This window comes from Nuphar pumila, chromosome 7, assembly GCF_984573655.1.
Source record: "Nuphar pumila chromosome 7, dmNupPumi1.hap1.1, whole genome shotgun sequence".
In the NCBI taxonomy this organism is placed as follows: Eukaryota; Viridiplantae; Streptophyta; class Magnoliopsida; order Nymphaeales; family Nymphaeaceae; genus Nuphar; species Nuphar pumila.
Genome location: NC_143255.1, coordinates 130552135 through 130566805, shown reverse-complemented (window position 1 = coordinate 130566805; position 14671 = coordinate 130552135). Strand labels below are relative to the sequence as shown.

Sequence of the window (14671 nt, the reverse complement as noted above, 5' to 3'; positions counted from 1 at the left end):
AGAAGCAAATGGGAAGCACATTTTCCATAATAGGACTGTGGAAGTACACTTCCACAACCCTAAGGGTGCTTTCAGTAACTATAGTACCACCATATATGCACTTGACTTATATAGATCTAAGCTCCAAAAGCAAAATCTAACCTTTGAACCATGTTCAGCATGCTCTTTTACTATTTTCATGTGTTAAAGTTGACCCAAACATGATCCTCAATCCCATTTTCAAACCACCTTTATTTTCATGAATTGTGAGCCACTAATTTTTTATCATCTCAAAAATAGCATTTGTGATGTATTAAACATGATAAGACCTTTTAACACAGAAAATAAACCATGCTAAACACATCCATAATGTAAGATCTCACATTTAGTGTATACCACCATATGGTACCATGGTACAGAACTAGGGATGGCAGTGGACCGGGGGAAAGCGGGGCCCCGCCCCGCCTCGCCCCGTTTGGACTGGGGATGAAGGGTATGAAACGGGGATGGAGGCGGGGGTGGAGGATAAAATCCATCCCCGCCGCGGAGGCGGGGCGGGGGTGGACGTGCACTTTTCCCCGCCCCGCCACGATCCCCGCCCCAACCCCGCCCCGACCACTTTTCCCCGCAATATCCCCGCCCCGCCCCGCCTCCGCCCCGTTTGGACCGGGGATGAAGGGTATGAAACGGGGATGGAGGCGGGGGTGGAGGATAAAATCCATCCCCGCCGCGGAGGCGGGGCGGGGGTGGAGGATAAAATTTTGAGGCGGGGCGGGGGTGGAGGATAAAATTTGGAGGCGGGGCGGGGGTGGAAACCTTGTCCCCCGCCCCGCCCCACTGCCATCCCTATACAGAACCACCATATATTCTCTCTCTCTCTCTCTCTCTCTATCTATCTATCTATATATATATATATATGTGTGTGTGTGTGTGTGGTCATCACTCACATAATGCTGGGTGAGATGATGTGATGAAATCGTTAAGAAAGCATTTTGTTAGGCAGCTTGATGTAAGATATATTTTTACTTCTATAAATAGGAAGAGATCCAGAAGACTGATGGGGCTTATTCGTTCCTAGATCTCATGACATGCTATAAGCCATGTGAACTGTGCAGCTCATAGCATGCATATATAAGTTTGTTTCTCAATCTAGTATAATAATGTGCAGAGCTTGTAAGGAATTTTGAGTAACAATGACTTCATCTGAATGGTTCAACAATTATTTTACCCATAAAGGCTTGCCCTATTATTTGTCTCTAATTTGAGTTTCGGTCATGTCTCCAGTGCATTCAAGGACATACTTAAAAGTTTTGATAATAAGAATTGAAAGAGTTTCTCAACAAAGGCATCCATCCATTTTTTCTAAATGACAAATAATGGTAAATTCTTAAAGACTTCCTGATAAACCTCCACAGTGTGTTCAATCAAAGCAATTTCATGCAAATACAAGATCAAATTAGCTTCATAACTATGTGCGCTGAGTACAAAATAAAGTTGAGAATAATTGTGCAGTCATTTACATCCAATAATAACAAGAATACATGAAAATTTTATCTTACAATATTTGGGAAATTTTATAGACAGTAAATGGTGATCATCATTTTCATGCCCAAATTTGGGAAGAAATATACAATATGAAGCCTTATGGGGATGTAATATATAGCATACAGAATCGGAGAATTATGTGTACTATTTTTTTCCCCATAAAGTGCTTTCTAGTTTCTACTACACTATAGTTTGCTGTATACTTAGTAATGAGCTGCTAGATATTTTTGGTATGACTCCTTGGGTCACAGTATGTGCTGACAAGCACTAATATAACAAGAAAAAGCTACATGCACACTGGGGAAAGAAGAGGCAGCCGGATGCAACAAAAACAACCACCTCCAACTTAAGAATCTCAAAGGAGGCCATAAGTGGCGTAGCTAGGATTTATGTGAGGGGGGGGGGGGCAAACAAGGGTGTAGCAAAAAAGAAAAATTTGTGTGATAGTCGGGGGTTCGAGGGCAGCGTCCCCGAATTTTTTTTTTGAGATAAAATAAAAAATGGCTATAATTATTAATAAAAATCTATTTCATATGGACGAATCAAACTATTTGCTGCAGTCAAGTCAGGGCTGGGCTACAAAAATGGATAAAAATCTATTTCATATGGAATCAGGGCTGGGCTAGGACTGGGCTTTAAAAAAAAAAAAAATTAACTGTTTCGGGAGGAAGGACTGGGCTACAGCCCAGTCCTCCCCCCCCCCCCCCCCCTAGCTACGCCTTTGGCCATACCATTTGTATACAACAAGGTAAACATTGGTTCATCCATATCTTCTGCTTCTCTAAGCAAGCTTGCACGGCCTAATACATCAGCTATGCATCCATATAATGCTTTAACTCTGGAACCACCTGGTTCACAGAGGCATAGTATAGACAAGCAAAACCAACCAAAGCAGCATGATTGCAGGCCACTGAAACACCAAGACAAGCGATGCCATCAGGTTTAATTTCTACCCTTCTCATCTCAATAAAGAGTTTCAATGGCGGCGTTGGGTGACAGTTTAACTACCATACACATGATCATGGCATTCCAACTGACCAAGTGCCTGTCAGGACTCTTTAGGAATGCAGTATCTACCCCACCACACTTGGAATACAGGTCAATCAACCTGTCTGTAAGAAGAACCCTCCAAACCTATGCCCCTACGTTTTGTGTATGAACAGACAGGGTGCCCCTTGCTTAAGAGTCCCCTATTGTCCGCATCCAGATAGCGCTGTGACCAACGAGACATTATCTGGATTTACGCAGAAGCGAGAATCTGATCAAACCATGCGAGCACTTCTCCATACCGATCATTTTCCGCACCGCCCACTAAAATGATACCTGACGATATAACATCTCTCATCAGAATTTCATCAAACAAACCATGTGCACAATCAATCTCACCAAACTCAACATACCCATCAAACATGGTAATGTGCTAAACTGAAATCTGATGGTATAACATCTCTCACCAGAATTGACGATGTGCACAATCAATCTCACCAAATTTAACATAAATATCCATCAATATGACAGTGCCCAGATATTGAGATACTTTTTACAAACGAATGGTGTGCATCGATCAAACGGTATATGGTTGTATAACTGGTAGGGGTCTGCCTAAACCCTAGCTTTCTGTCTAAAAAAAAAAAAGTATTGTCAAAGATGTTAACAGAGAAGGTGAACATGATTTTGGAGAGAACTTACGTTAGATCAAGATACCATGTTAGTTAAATATGCTAGAGTGATACAGCGGCGAACTAAAAGCTCAAGCTTCCAGGATGACATGATGCCACTCTACAACATGACGAAGAGATAAGGAGATGTTGGAAGAAAACTTCCAGAGATTTAAAGGTGGCAGCAAAAAAACTATTTGGCTTAATTGTTAAGGCATATCTCTGTGTCAGAAAAGCATTTTCCCTACCACAATTTAAAGGAACTTAGAAAAACTAACACAAAATAATCGTGGACGGCAGGATTCGAACCTGCGCGGGCAAAGCCCACATGATTTCTAGTCATGCCCGATAACCACTCCGGCACGTCCACTCGATGTGTCAAATAACGCATCTTAAAAATCCTCATTCTGTGAAATAATTGGTTGCGTCTAGGTTCAAATCTCATAGGCGTCACCTCTTGCTTAAGTCGTAACTCTCTGTGGGGGTAAGCCTATGGAGTTTAACGCTGCCGATAGGAGGACTAGCTTAGGTAGAGAAAGCAAAGCCAGTGGCGGCTAAATCTCTGATGAACATAACGGCTTCTTTATGCACCAAATTAAAAAATGACTAAATGTTATGCCGTTAAGGTCAGATCAATAGCTTTAGCAAGAGTTTGGTTCTTTAAATGTAGGTTGGTTAAACGTATATATTTTTTAATAAGTGCTAATATGTAAAATTTTCTTCTTTAGCCTGCTAAAATGTCCACAAGCAGATCTGTTAGGAGCAATTACCAAGCTCAATGGACGTCACGAGTTACAGCTCATGGATATGCATCCCTTAATACAAAGCAGAAGTTGGATATGTACTCCCTCGTGAGGAAGAGGGGCCTGGGGTTTTTACACCAATGTGCTCGAATCGAATAAACAGCATATCAGTAGAAAATCGATACGCTTTAATTACCCATGAATCGATTATTTTTTAATAAATGTAAAAATATTAAAAATTTAATTTTTTTATATTATTTTAATAGTTTTAACACGTGTCACATTATGGCTGACATGTAATATTTTTATTATTATTTTTTGGCCTATACAGAACGATTCACTTGAGTATCGGCATTGGCCGAGGCAACGGAATCAGTGGCCAAACTATTCAGGGCCTATGCCGATACTGACAACATTGCGAGTAAATGTTTCAAAAAGAAAAAATGTCTACTATATGTATATATATATATGCTTTCAAACTTTGCTTTTACCTATTTTGATACATTTTACCTTTTGCTTTTACGCAGTTGGACACATGTAACTATGATGGTTATCCGTTGCCTCCCCCTTATTCACATATTACAAGGCAATTGCATCAAACACATTTTTATTAGTATATTTCTTAAAGTAACAATATAAAAACAACTATATCCAGATGGAGATTAGGATGAATCAACAAAAGAGAACATGGATAGGACCATCTTTAGACTAATTAATAGTAATATAAAGATTTAGAGGTGTTACCCTTTTTTTCTACAGACAAAGCTGGGGTTAGGCATGCAGACCCCTACCAATTATACAACCATATACCATTGAGATTTGAACTTGCAATGTCCCAACACAAGGACGTGCACTAACTGCTCTTTCCAGACAACCTGAGCCCCCCAATTGGTTTTTGAGGTGTTACCCTTTGTCCACCATCTTTCTACCCTTGGCCTTTAGCCATCATGTTGAAGAGGAAGAAGAAAATGGAGAATAAAGAGGTGAAGGTGGTTTACCCTACCCAAAGTGATGATCACTGAGGAGGTGATAGAGCATCAAAAGGACAAGTCATACTGGCAAAGGGAAGGCAAAGCCTTTATGCAAGTTTAACTTTTTCCTTGCTTCATGTTTTCTTCTTAAATTGAGTTGTATTCTTGGGACTTCTTGAGTTGCTGTCTGCATCCTCCCTTTCATATTCTGACCCATGTTTTATGAGTATATGTGACCATTGAGGGATCCGGGTAATTCTCATGATAATTATAAATTTTTTTTTTAATATTTACACCGAGAAACCGCCCCTAAGATTAGAGACCTAACCGTGCTGGCTCTGTCTGCCGTACTTACGATCACTTTCCTAGCAGTGTAAAACACCGTGAGCTTACCCTTTGCCCCTAGGGAGTTACCACGCTTCCGCTTGTACAAAGGGTGACACCTATGGGATCTAGGGATGGCAGTGGACCGTTGGACAACGGGGCTCCACCCCGCCTCTCCCCGTTTGGACCGGGGATGAAGGGCATGAAACGGGGATGGAGGCGGGGATGAAGGTTAAAATCTATTCCCGTGCGGGGATGGAGGCGGGGATGGACTTACACTTTTCCCCGCCCCGCCCCGTCCCCGTCCCAATCCCCGCCTAGCCCCACCCCGCCCCGCCCCATCCCCAATTCTTTAAGGGATGACTATAGACTAAGGGGAAATGGGGCCACGCCCCGCCTCACCCCCGTTTGGACCATGGATGGAGGACATGAAACGGGGATGGAGGCGGGGGTGGAGGTTAAAATCCATCCCTGTCCGGGGATGGAGGCGGGGATGAAGGTTTGGATTTTGAAACGGGGCGGGGGTGGAGACCTTGTCCCCTGCCCCCGACCCAGTCCACTGCCATCCCTAATGGGATCTGAACCTAGACAGCCTGTCTAGCAGCCTACGCCTCCATCCAACTGCGCCAAACTCCTTTGGGGCTGATAATTAGCATACCTAATTTTCAAAAAATATGTTTTGAATTCCTTTTTAGTTTTGTATGTTACGGAGCTAGAATAATGGTTTTAGAATGAAATCTTGTTGTGTGTGTGTGTGCGCATGCACATGTATTTAATTCCCTAGATTTGCCATCTTTTTTTGGGAAAAAAATTCTATTGTCATGCTAATTTATTTTTCTAGTATGGTATGTCACAGGGACACACCATTTAGGGCCCTGTCCCTAAGACATGACATTCGGACATGCCACCTGACACGCTATGACGCATATGAACCTTATTTTAAAATTTCCAATAATTTTTGTTAATGTCTTAATAAATAAAAATATTGCTGAAATTTAAAATAATGAAAATATATTGTTATCAATCCAATAATAATAAAAAACTGCATCAACATTTTTTAGTTTTCAAAAAAATTGATTATTTGTAGGGATGTAAATGGTTCAAATTCGGGTCGGATGTGGCGAATGCCAGATCCGACTAATCTGATATTGACTAGACCGATTTGAATTTGGATTCAGATTTGGATAGTATAAATCTCGTACCAAATCTTAGTTTTTGCCAGTAAATGCATTCAAATATTCATTGGATTGGGTAGCAAAAAATCAAAACCATATTTGCATCCAAATATAATCAGATATAACTTTGGCTTATCAAATGTAACTAAACTGAGTCAGATTCAGTTGAATATAGGATAAAATCGGATCCATTGACATCCCTGATTATTCCTGTTTGGAGAGAGAAGAACCAAAATCTTTTATATCAAGGAAAGACTTTAAATAAAAAATTATACTTGGGAGAAAAGAAGTAACTTGGATTGACCAATTATTCAAAATCACGAAAGGAAGATTCTCTTGTGATTTTGAATCCCTTTGCAAAGGGCTAGCAAACTTGTCAGTCACAAAGCATTCTATGAGCAAATAGTAAAGCAACTGTTTCCACAGTTTCATCGTGTGGCTGATTTTTTTTTTCTAAAATATTTTTAATGGAGCATCAAAGATTTCACAAAATTATAGTTTTTTTTTCACAAGTCATGAAAGATTTCACAAATTATAGTTTTTTTTTCACAAGTCATCAAAGCACACTAATTATAGTTTTTGTTTTCACATGGGGAGGTTTATAAAATGTGGCAATTTCTGTGATGCAGCCACAATTTTAGCTTGAACTTATTGCTTCTTAATTTTTAAGTATCTAAATGCTTTTCTAATTTTTTCCTGATGTTACCACTCCCCCCCCCCCAAAAAAAAAAAAAAATTTATTTTGAGATTTTATCTAGCTGTGAAAATCCCAAAAATGAGATTTGCAACTAGGACTTGGATATTGGTGGAAAAAGTGGGCATGCTTTTGAAATCTTCATGGAAAACATGCAACTTAATTATTGGGAAAAGGAAAGGTAGGAGTGATCTCGTAAATTTCCCGCATAGAAATGAGTCGGGTTTGGTCCATCATATCATGTATATATGGATCAAATATGAATCCAATTTATATTGAATTCAGATTTATAGATAATAATATCCCTTTAAAAGTACAACTTAATATCTGGTGTGAACGGACACTCATGGATGGAGCAAGCTAACACATGCTTGGATATCACGTGATTCAGATTTGGGGATGAAAATGGATACGATATGTAAGGGTGAAATGAATTGGATTCAATAAGACACCCCAATTTTCACCCATTTGGATCTTGGATTAGATTTCTCATTAAAACAAGGCAGAATTAACTTTCAACCTAATTTTGACTCATAAGATGACATTTTTGATATTTTTACCAAAAATTTCAAATATTTTAGAATGCCTTACCTTCCAAATAAAATAAATTTGAGTCGAATTGGATGCTCAGAAAATAATTTATGGTCAAAACAATAAAGTTCGTCTAAGTCTGACCTTGATTTTCAGTTGGGGTCTCACTTAGAAGGCAAGTTGACATTTTTTGACATTTTTGAAAATCGATATGATATGTAAGGGTGAAATGAATTGGATTCAATCTGACTTCTGTAGACAATCCAATTTTGACCCATTTGGATCTTGAATAAATTGGTTCTTAGATTAGATTTCTCAAACGAGTTGTTCCATATCTAAAATAAGGTAGAATTGACTTGCAACGTGATTTCGACCTACAAGATAATATTTTTGATATTTTTTACCAAAAAATTAAATACTTTAGAATGTCTTAACTTCTAAATAAAATAAATTTGGGTCGAATTGAATGCTCATGAAAGGATTTATGGCCAAAATAGTAAAGTTTATCCAAGGCTAACCATGATTTTCAGTTGGGGGGGCACACTTAGAATACATTGTTGACCTATCAAATTACATTTTTGGGCTTTGAGCTTAAAACAAAAGTCGAAGTTAAAGTTGTTATCTTGCAAACAAAAAAATCTCACGTTAAAATGAAATGTATTTTGAGAGTTATGATAAAAACAACTATAGCTGTCCAAAACCTGTCATTTCCAGACTTGTCACTTGGGAAAATATGTTTTAACTGAAACCAACCAATCTAAATCATGAATTTTCGTGGGATAAGCCATGCAAGACCAGCCATTCATGGCCCGCCAGCTCACTTTTTCATCCAATAAAAATACAGCTTGCTTTATGGCGGCTGAATCTAGATATCTTGATCCCAAATCGTATTTTTCTAAGTCCAAAGTCCATTTATAACTCTATAAATAAGGGTCTCTCCCCCTATTTCAGTCATCTAGATCTGGAGTAAGGAACCCTCTATTAGGGCATTTTAGCATAGGTCGACTCTAATATGTTGAACCATCTAGCTCACAAGGTCTATTCCGTCATACCTAAACCCATAGAGCTTCAGCCCTGTCAGATTCACTCTGCGCTTGCCAAATCGCTACCTATGCCCGTGGTGCACTCCATCTTCATTTATTTTATTTATTATCTTGTTTATTGTTTTAAGTTGGGTTTTGTCTTTGTGTGTGTTTTCAGGTATTTTTCGATGGTGCCCAGCTCCTCCATAGGGGTCTTGTTTCTTATTTCGAGGAGGTCAAAAAGCGTTACAGAGCATTGGATACGAACTGAAATAAGAGAACTAGAAATAGGGGCATTTCCAACACTTTTTTGGAAAATCCAACCATGTAGATGGGCTTGGCATGATAAATTTGCTAGGAATTATTCATTGGATCGTGTATTTTCAATGAAAAATTATGATTTTGAAGGGTTGAATATTTATGAAAATAACCAGCCATTGACTTTAAAGCCTTAAAAAAATCTCATTTATGCATCAAAATAGTTTATGCACCAAAATTGGTTGATTCAAGAGCGGGTTATTATAAAACCAAGCATGTAGATTATATCCGGTTAGATTCAAGAGAAAAAAACAAAAACTCCATAAAAATAGTGGTTGGCGTTAGTTCTCATGTTTCCAGTTCTCATATTTTAGTGACTCGTCAATTTTCCATTCTTCTTGATTACTCTGGTTTGCAGCTTTAGGAGAAATGATCAAACCCTACCTAGATCTTAGATAATAAATTAAAATAAACTTTGTGCCTTATATGCAACGGAGGGTAAGGTGTTTACGCAGAACTTTTATCCTTTTTTTTTTCTTTAAACATGCATTTGTACCTAGATTACCAATTTGCAGATAAAGAACTGGTTTCTTAGCGTGATCTACAACTAATGCGGGATATAAGATACGATGATCCGGTATGATGCACGATATATCCAAAGCTTGCATCACATGGCCAAACAATGGAACAATAGTTCCTGGTTATACTCCACTGTGGAGCTCCTTCGATGGCATTAATGCAATGATTTGCATCAAGAAGCCTTACAAAACACCTGTTGCATATTTTATTTGTTAATTTGTTAACTCAATAACATCAAAGTAATACAGGAAGGATGATCTCATAGAAAATTACTTTCTTTTCAGATTGACAAATTCACAACATCAAGGGCCTATCCAAAGCCCACCAACCTCATGAATCCAGAAATTACCATCGATGCCAATGAAAAGACAAAGAGGGGATGGAAACAGAATCTAATCTAACATGGATGCAGCCTTATGTACACACTTACACGTAGTAGATCATGCCCACTTCAATGAGGCTGATGTGAGGAATATTTAGTGCAACGGCAGGCCCTCTGCAATTTTTACGAAGGAACGAGTACCCGTAGTCGATCATTAGTTTCTTCAAGAATGAAGATACCCTCCTTGCCTTGATGTACGAGTGTCCCATTATGTATGCCACCCCTGCATGCTTTGCCTCTAACAGATCCATCAGCTCCTCTCTCACAGATGGATCCATGCATTGCTCCTCAGGTAATTCAAACCGCACTCTTCTTCTGTTTTGCTGTGGCGATTCTTGCTCGTAGAGCGACTGCAAGCTTAGCAATGTTGCTGATTTACTGCTCCTTGCAGTGCTTTGTGTCGCCTCACCTATTTCGCAGGGCACTAGATTAAAACTTGATCTCACCTGGGTTCCAATCACAGCCATCCTCCCATCCGATGAACTGTCACAGCTGGAAGCCTGAGAATTATCTGCTTCCATATGAATGAACTCTGCGATACTGACTATAAGCTGATTTTCAAAATTATCGTTGTCCTTCTGAACATCCTTGTATCCGTATCGCACGATGCATCTGTACATGCGATATTCTTTCGGACCAATGCGGCCGATGAGGTAACGCTCATCATCCAACACATGGGGTACAGGGACAGATTTAACACAGATAAACACCAACACCTTGTGGAATGCAGGAAGATTTGTGACAAAATGTGAAAATATGGCAGGCACCCCAGTGACCAATTCAGAGTATATGAGACCAATACCTGGAACACGGGCAATGCCTAGGCTAGGCCCCAGATTGAGTATCCATTTCATGGAGACCTTGTTCTGCAGGTCAAACAGATACTTCTTTCTAGTGCCGTAGTGCCAAATATACATAACAAACATGAATACACCAGATAACACTATAGGCAACCAACCACCCTGAGACACTTTCATGACAGAAGCTGACAGATAGACAGCTTCGATTGATCCAAAGAAAAGGAGAAATGCTAAGGCCAGGAAAACACTTTTCTGCCATACAAAAATTATAACCAGAGCCATAAGCCATGTTGTAACAAAGACCACGCACATGAAAGCAATACCTGGAAACAGAAAATAATGATCATTTAGAACTAAATGCAGACGTAGAAGATTGAATTTTTAAAATGTGACTTTGTTTCACCAAGCATATCCAGCTTAAAACATTACCATAAGCATTTCCAATCAAAGTGGTATCCTGGAAAATAAGAGTAACGACGACACAAAGGACCATGAGAATCCAGTTTATTTCCGGAATATAAATCTGCCCGTATATCCATCTTGAAGTGTGGACAACCTTCACTCTTGGAAAACAACCAAGGGATTGGCACTGCTTAATGATCGAGAATGTTGCAGATATGACCGCCTGGCTTGCAACAATGGCAGCAAGTGTCGCAATTACAAAGACAGGCCAAAATACAGGATCTGCAGAAAGGATCACATGACAGCTCAAAAAAATGAAGCCAAAAAGAAATCATAGCACAGTTAAAAGAATCATATCTTACTTGGAATTGACTGGTAGAAACTCATTGGTATATCGGCCAGATTTTTAGACAAGAAGGCAGCCTGACCCATGTACTGCAATACTAAACATGGGTATATGACTCCAACAAATGCAACCTGCTTGATTTAAAATATAAATTAAGCACACAAACTGCAAATGACTTATATATACACAAGTTAATAGTCAGATCCAGATACCCTTATAGACACTGCAGTGAAATGTCCAAGATCTGCAAACATTGCCTCGGTACCTGTGAGACACCAAAACAACAATTTTGAGAAATTTCATGGTTCTCGACACTGCAAAACACTCAAATTATATGTTACAAAAGGCACAAAAAGATTTTCAGACATTTCTGCCTTTTTGAGGATGAGGTTCCACCCATGGTTGCCAGTTGAGAAAGCGGGAGCGGGAAGCGATATGGAAAGTGGAAGCGGGAAGCGAGGCACTTTCAAAATTTTAGGAAGCGGAAAGCGTGGGACGACTTAGGAGCAAATCAAGAATCATCTCAGAAGCGACCTAGGAAGCGAACCGGAAGCGAAAAAAGAGAAAAATATATAAATAAAAAAAATACAAAAAATGAAAAATGGGGGAAGCGTGATTCCCATAAAAGGGAAGCGCGCTTCCCATTAAAACATGGCGCTTCCCCGCGTGTTTCGGAAGCGCGACGTTTCGCGCTTCCCCACTTACCTAGATGCTTCCGGTAACTCCGGTTCCACCTTTAAGAAGTTGCCAATCAAGCCCTCTTGTTGCAAAGTAATTGATAGCAATTATGACCGATTAACATCTCAAGGAACTGAAGAAAATACCCGTAATGCAAAGGAGAACCCCTCCAAGTGAAATCCAGCCATCTTTTCCTGTCCTCTTGAAGAATTTGTATATGTAATATGGTGAAAGTGCACGATATACACTTGGATTCCACACAATGATGTTGTACAAACCGATAGCACCAATAGATAGCAACCACAATATTACAATGGGCGCAAACATGAAAGCCACCTTTTGTGTGCCAAAATGCTGCAGTGCGAACAGTCCAACCAAGACGATACATGCAAGGATCACTACCTCACCTGGAACAATTTAAAGAACCATCTATCAACCACAACACATCATGAATGAGGCAAAGACCAAAACAAAAAATGCATAACAAAGTCAAATTATCAAAGTGAAATTAATTCTGAGTATCACTCACTATCATGCAAATTCTTGGCACGAACTTGCAAACCTGACATGGATGATAAGACTGCAAAAGAAGCATAAAGATAAATGTGCTACTCATTCACACATAATCCCCTGGGACCACTGAAAAGAATATGACAAAATAAGGAAATTACCAGATATTGCAGGTGTAAGGACACCATCACCTATTACCATGCATGCACCAAATAACACAACAAGAAGCAAAGCTGTCCGCAGATTTGAGTGCTTCTCAAGGAATTTTTTCAGTGGAGACATCCTTAAACCGTGGTTTGAGTACCCATACTTGTATGTGGAAAGTTCCTCATCAGCAGCCTGTTGATTAGGAAGTAGGCTGACTCTAGCATGCCGACAAAGAAGTGAGTAGAGGGCAAATGTTCCTCCTGAAAAGATGAAAGGAAAAAACAGAACAAACATTCAACTGGTTAATCAAAGCAGCTATGAACCCAGACACCACAACCTAATTATGCCACCACCCACCTTCGCCATTATCATCTGAACTGAGGAGGATGAAAACATATTTCAATAGTGGGATCAATGTAATGGTCCAAAATATCAAAGATAATACACCAAAAATTGACTCTTCGCTTTGATCTTGTTGCAGTTTCTCCACAAATGTACTCCTATAGACATACAATGGGGATGTGCTTAAGTCTCCGTAAACAACACCAAGACTTTGATATGCTAGAAGAGCTGTGTTTTGACAGTATCTAATCCATGAAACCTGCACGCCATCATCACAAATTTGTTTCACGTCAAAACCAAAAGTCATACTTCTTGCATGAAATATGTCTCAAAATTCCATCCGTACTAGGACCAGTCAAGGAAAAGATAATTGATACTAATGTTGCATGTTGAAGCAAAAAATATCACCAAGATCTCCTGCAAATGGAAAATCTTTGCAAATTTAATTTATTACAATATTCCCAAAAGTACCCGCTCAATATATTTTCAAAGGAATATGTAGTTTTTTAATTCATTATTTTTTACTTAAATTCTATCTAGAAAAACTTTATACATATATATATATATATATATATATTCACCATAAATTTATAATTTATACCATAGTTGCATTGGTACTCCATACACCCTGGTGTATCGTGTATCAGCAGTACCAGATACCGATATGAAACTCGTTTCCGAAACCATAAACCGAAGTATCAAATGTTTAAGAAACTCGTCTCAATTACGTAAGAAATGCGTACCATCTTACATAAAAACATGTTTTTATTACATTATAAATGAGTATCAAGTTTGTTTCTATTAGCATTTTTTCATACAAACAATTTCACTTTATAAGCACACTTTTTTATTAAGAGTAATAAATATTAGAATTTGTGAAAATTTATTATGCAATAATGATTGATTGACATATAATGTTTAACCATTTTTATTTATAGGTAATTTTTATAAAAATATATACTTTGTATAGACTTTTGAGAAACTTGTACCAATTCTTTTAGAAACCGTATTAATCTATATTAGAAACTCGTATCAATATTTTTCTGAACCGTTTCAATACATGTTTCAAATGAAAACATACCTGAAACTTTTTAAGCCCTAACATACCTGCAACAATACCATGTACCCGTACCTCTTTCCAGCAACTATGATTTATAGCCTTAAGAAATCCAAAACTGACATGCTAGCTTCATGCATTAACTGTCACCAGTAATGGGAAACTTTGTAATTTAAAGAAGATAAACTAAAAGACGTTGAATGCTTCCAAAGTATAGCTAATAAATGTGTCATTTACCATTTGTAAAAAAAAAATATAGTAGTGACTGATGCAAGAAGACACCATATCATTTTAAAATTTGTTATGGGTATAATTTGTGGTGAATGCTTCCACATCCATGAATGCCTCTTAACAGCTCCACAATTCTCACTTTTTCAAGAGTGTGGAGATTGATGAGACGTTCCACGACAGTAATGGCACTGGACAAATCACGTGGTTCTTGTCGGTAGATCTCTTGCCTCACCCAATTATGAAGATCACGAGTAAAGTGGAACAAGCGGTCTTTCTTTGGCATGTTCGGGATATCCA

The 14671-nt window shown here is 38.7% G+C and overlaps 1 protein-coding gene and 1 non-coding gene across 4 annotated transcripts in view; both read right to left on the bottom strand.

Annotated features, from left to right (window-relative positions):
* Positions 1–3470: 3470 nt before the first annotated feature.
* TRNAS-AGA (transfer RNA serine (anticodon AGA)) lies at positions 3471–3552 on the bottom strand. The gene has a single exon. It is a non-coding gene; the product is annotated as a tRNA-Ser (tRNA).
* Positions 3553–9661: 6109 nt separating this feature from the next.
* The window catches only part of LOC149833541 (potassium transporter 7-like), a 10458-nt gene continuing 5448 nt past the window's right edge, over positions 9662–14671 (bottom strand). Inside the window, exons 2-10 of one of the 3 annotated variants that reach the window (XM_090015191.1) lie at positions 14168–14286; positions 13102–13345; positions 12759–13004; positions 12617–12667; positions 12234–12494; positions 11622–11674; positions 11426–11540; positions 11091–11345; positions 9662–10984 (exon numbers count right to left, since the gene is read on the bottom strand). In XM_090015191.1, coding sequence (XP_089871317.1) covers positions 9906–10984; positions 11091–11345; positions 11426–11540; positions 11622–11674; positions 12234–12494; positions 12617–12667; positions 12759–13004; positions 13102–13345; positions 14168–14191 — 2328 coding nt within the window. In that variant the 5' untranslated portion in view covers positions 14192–14286 and the 3' untranslated portion in view covers positions 9662–9905. The remainder of the gene's footprint in view (positions 10985–11090; positions 11346–11425; positions 11541–11621; positions 11675–12233; positions 12495–12616; positions 12668–12758; positions 13005–13101; positions 13346–14167; positions 14287–14671) is intronic. The other 2 variants (XM_090015190.1, XM_090015192.1) reach the window with 2 other exon arrangements.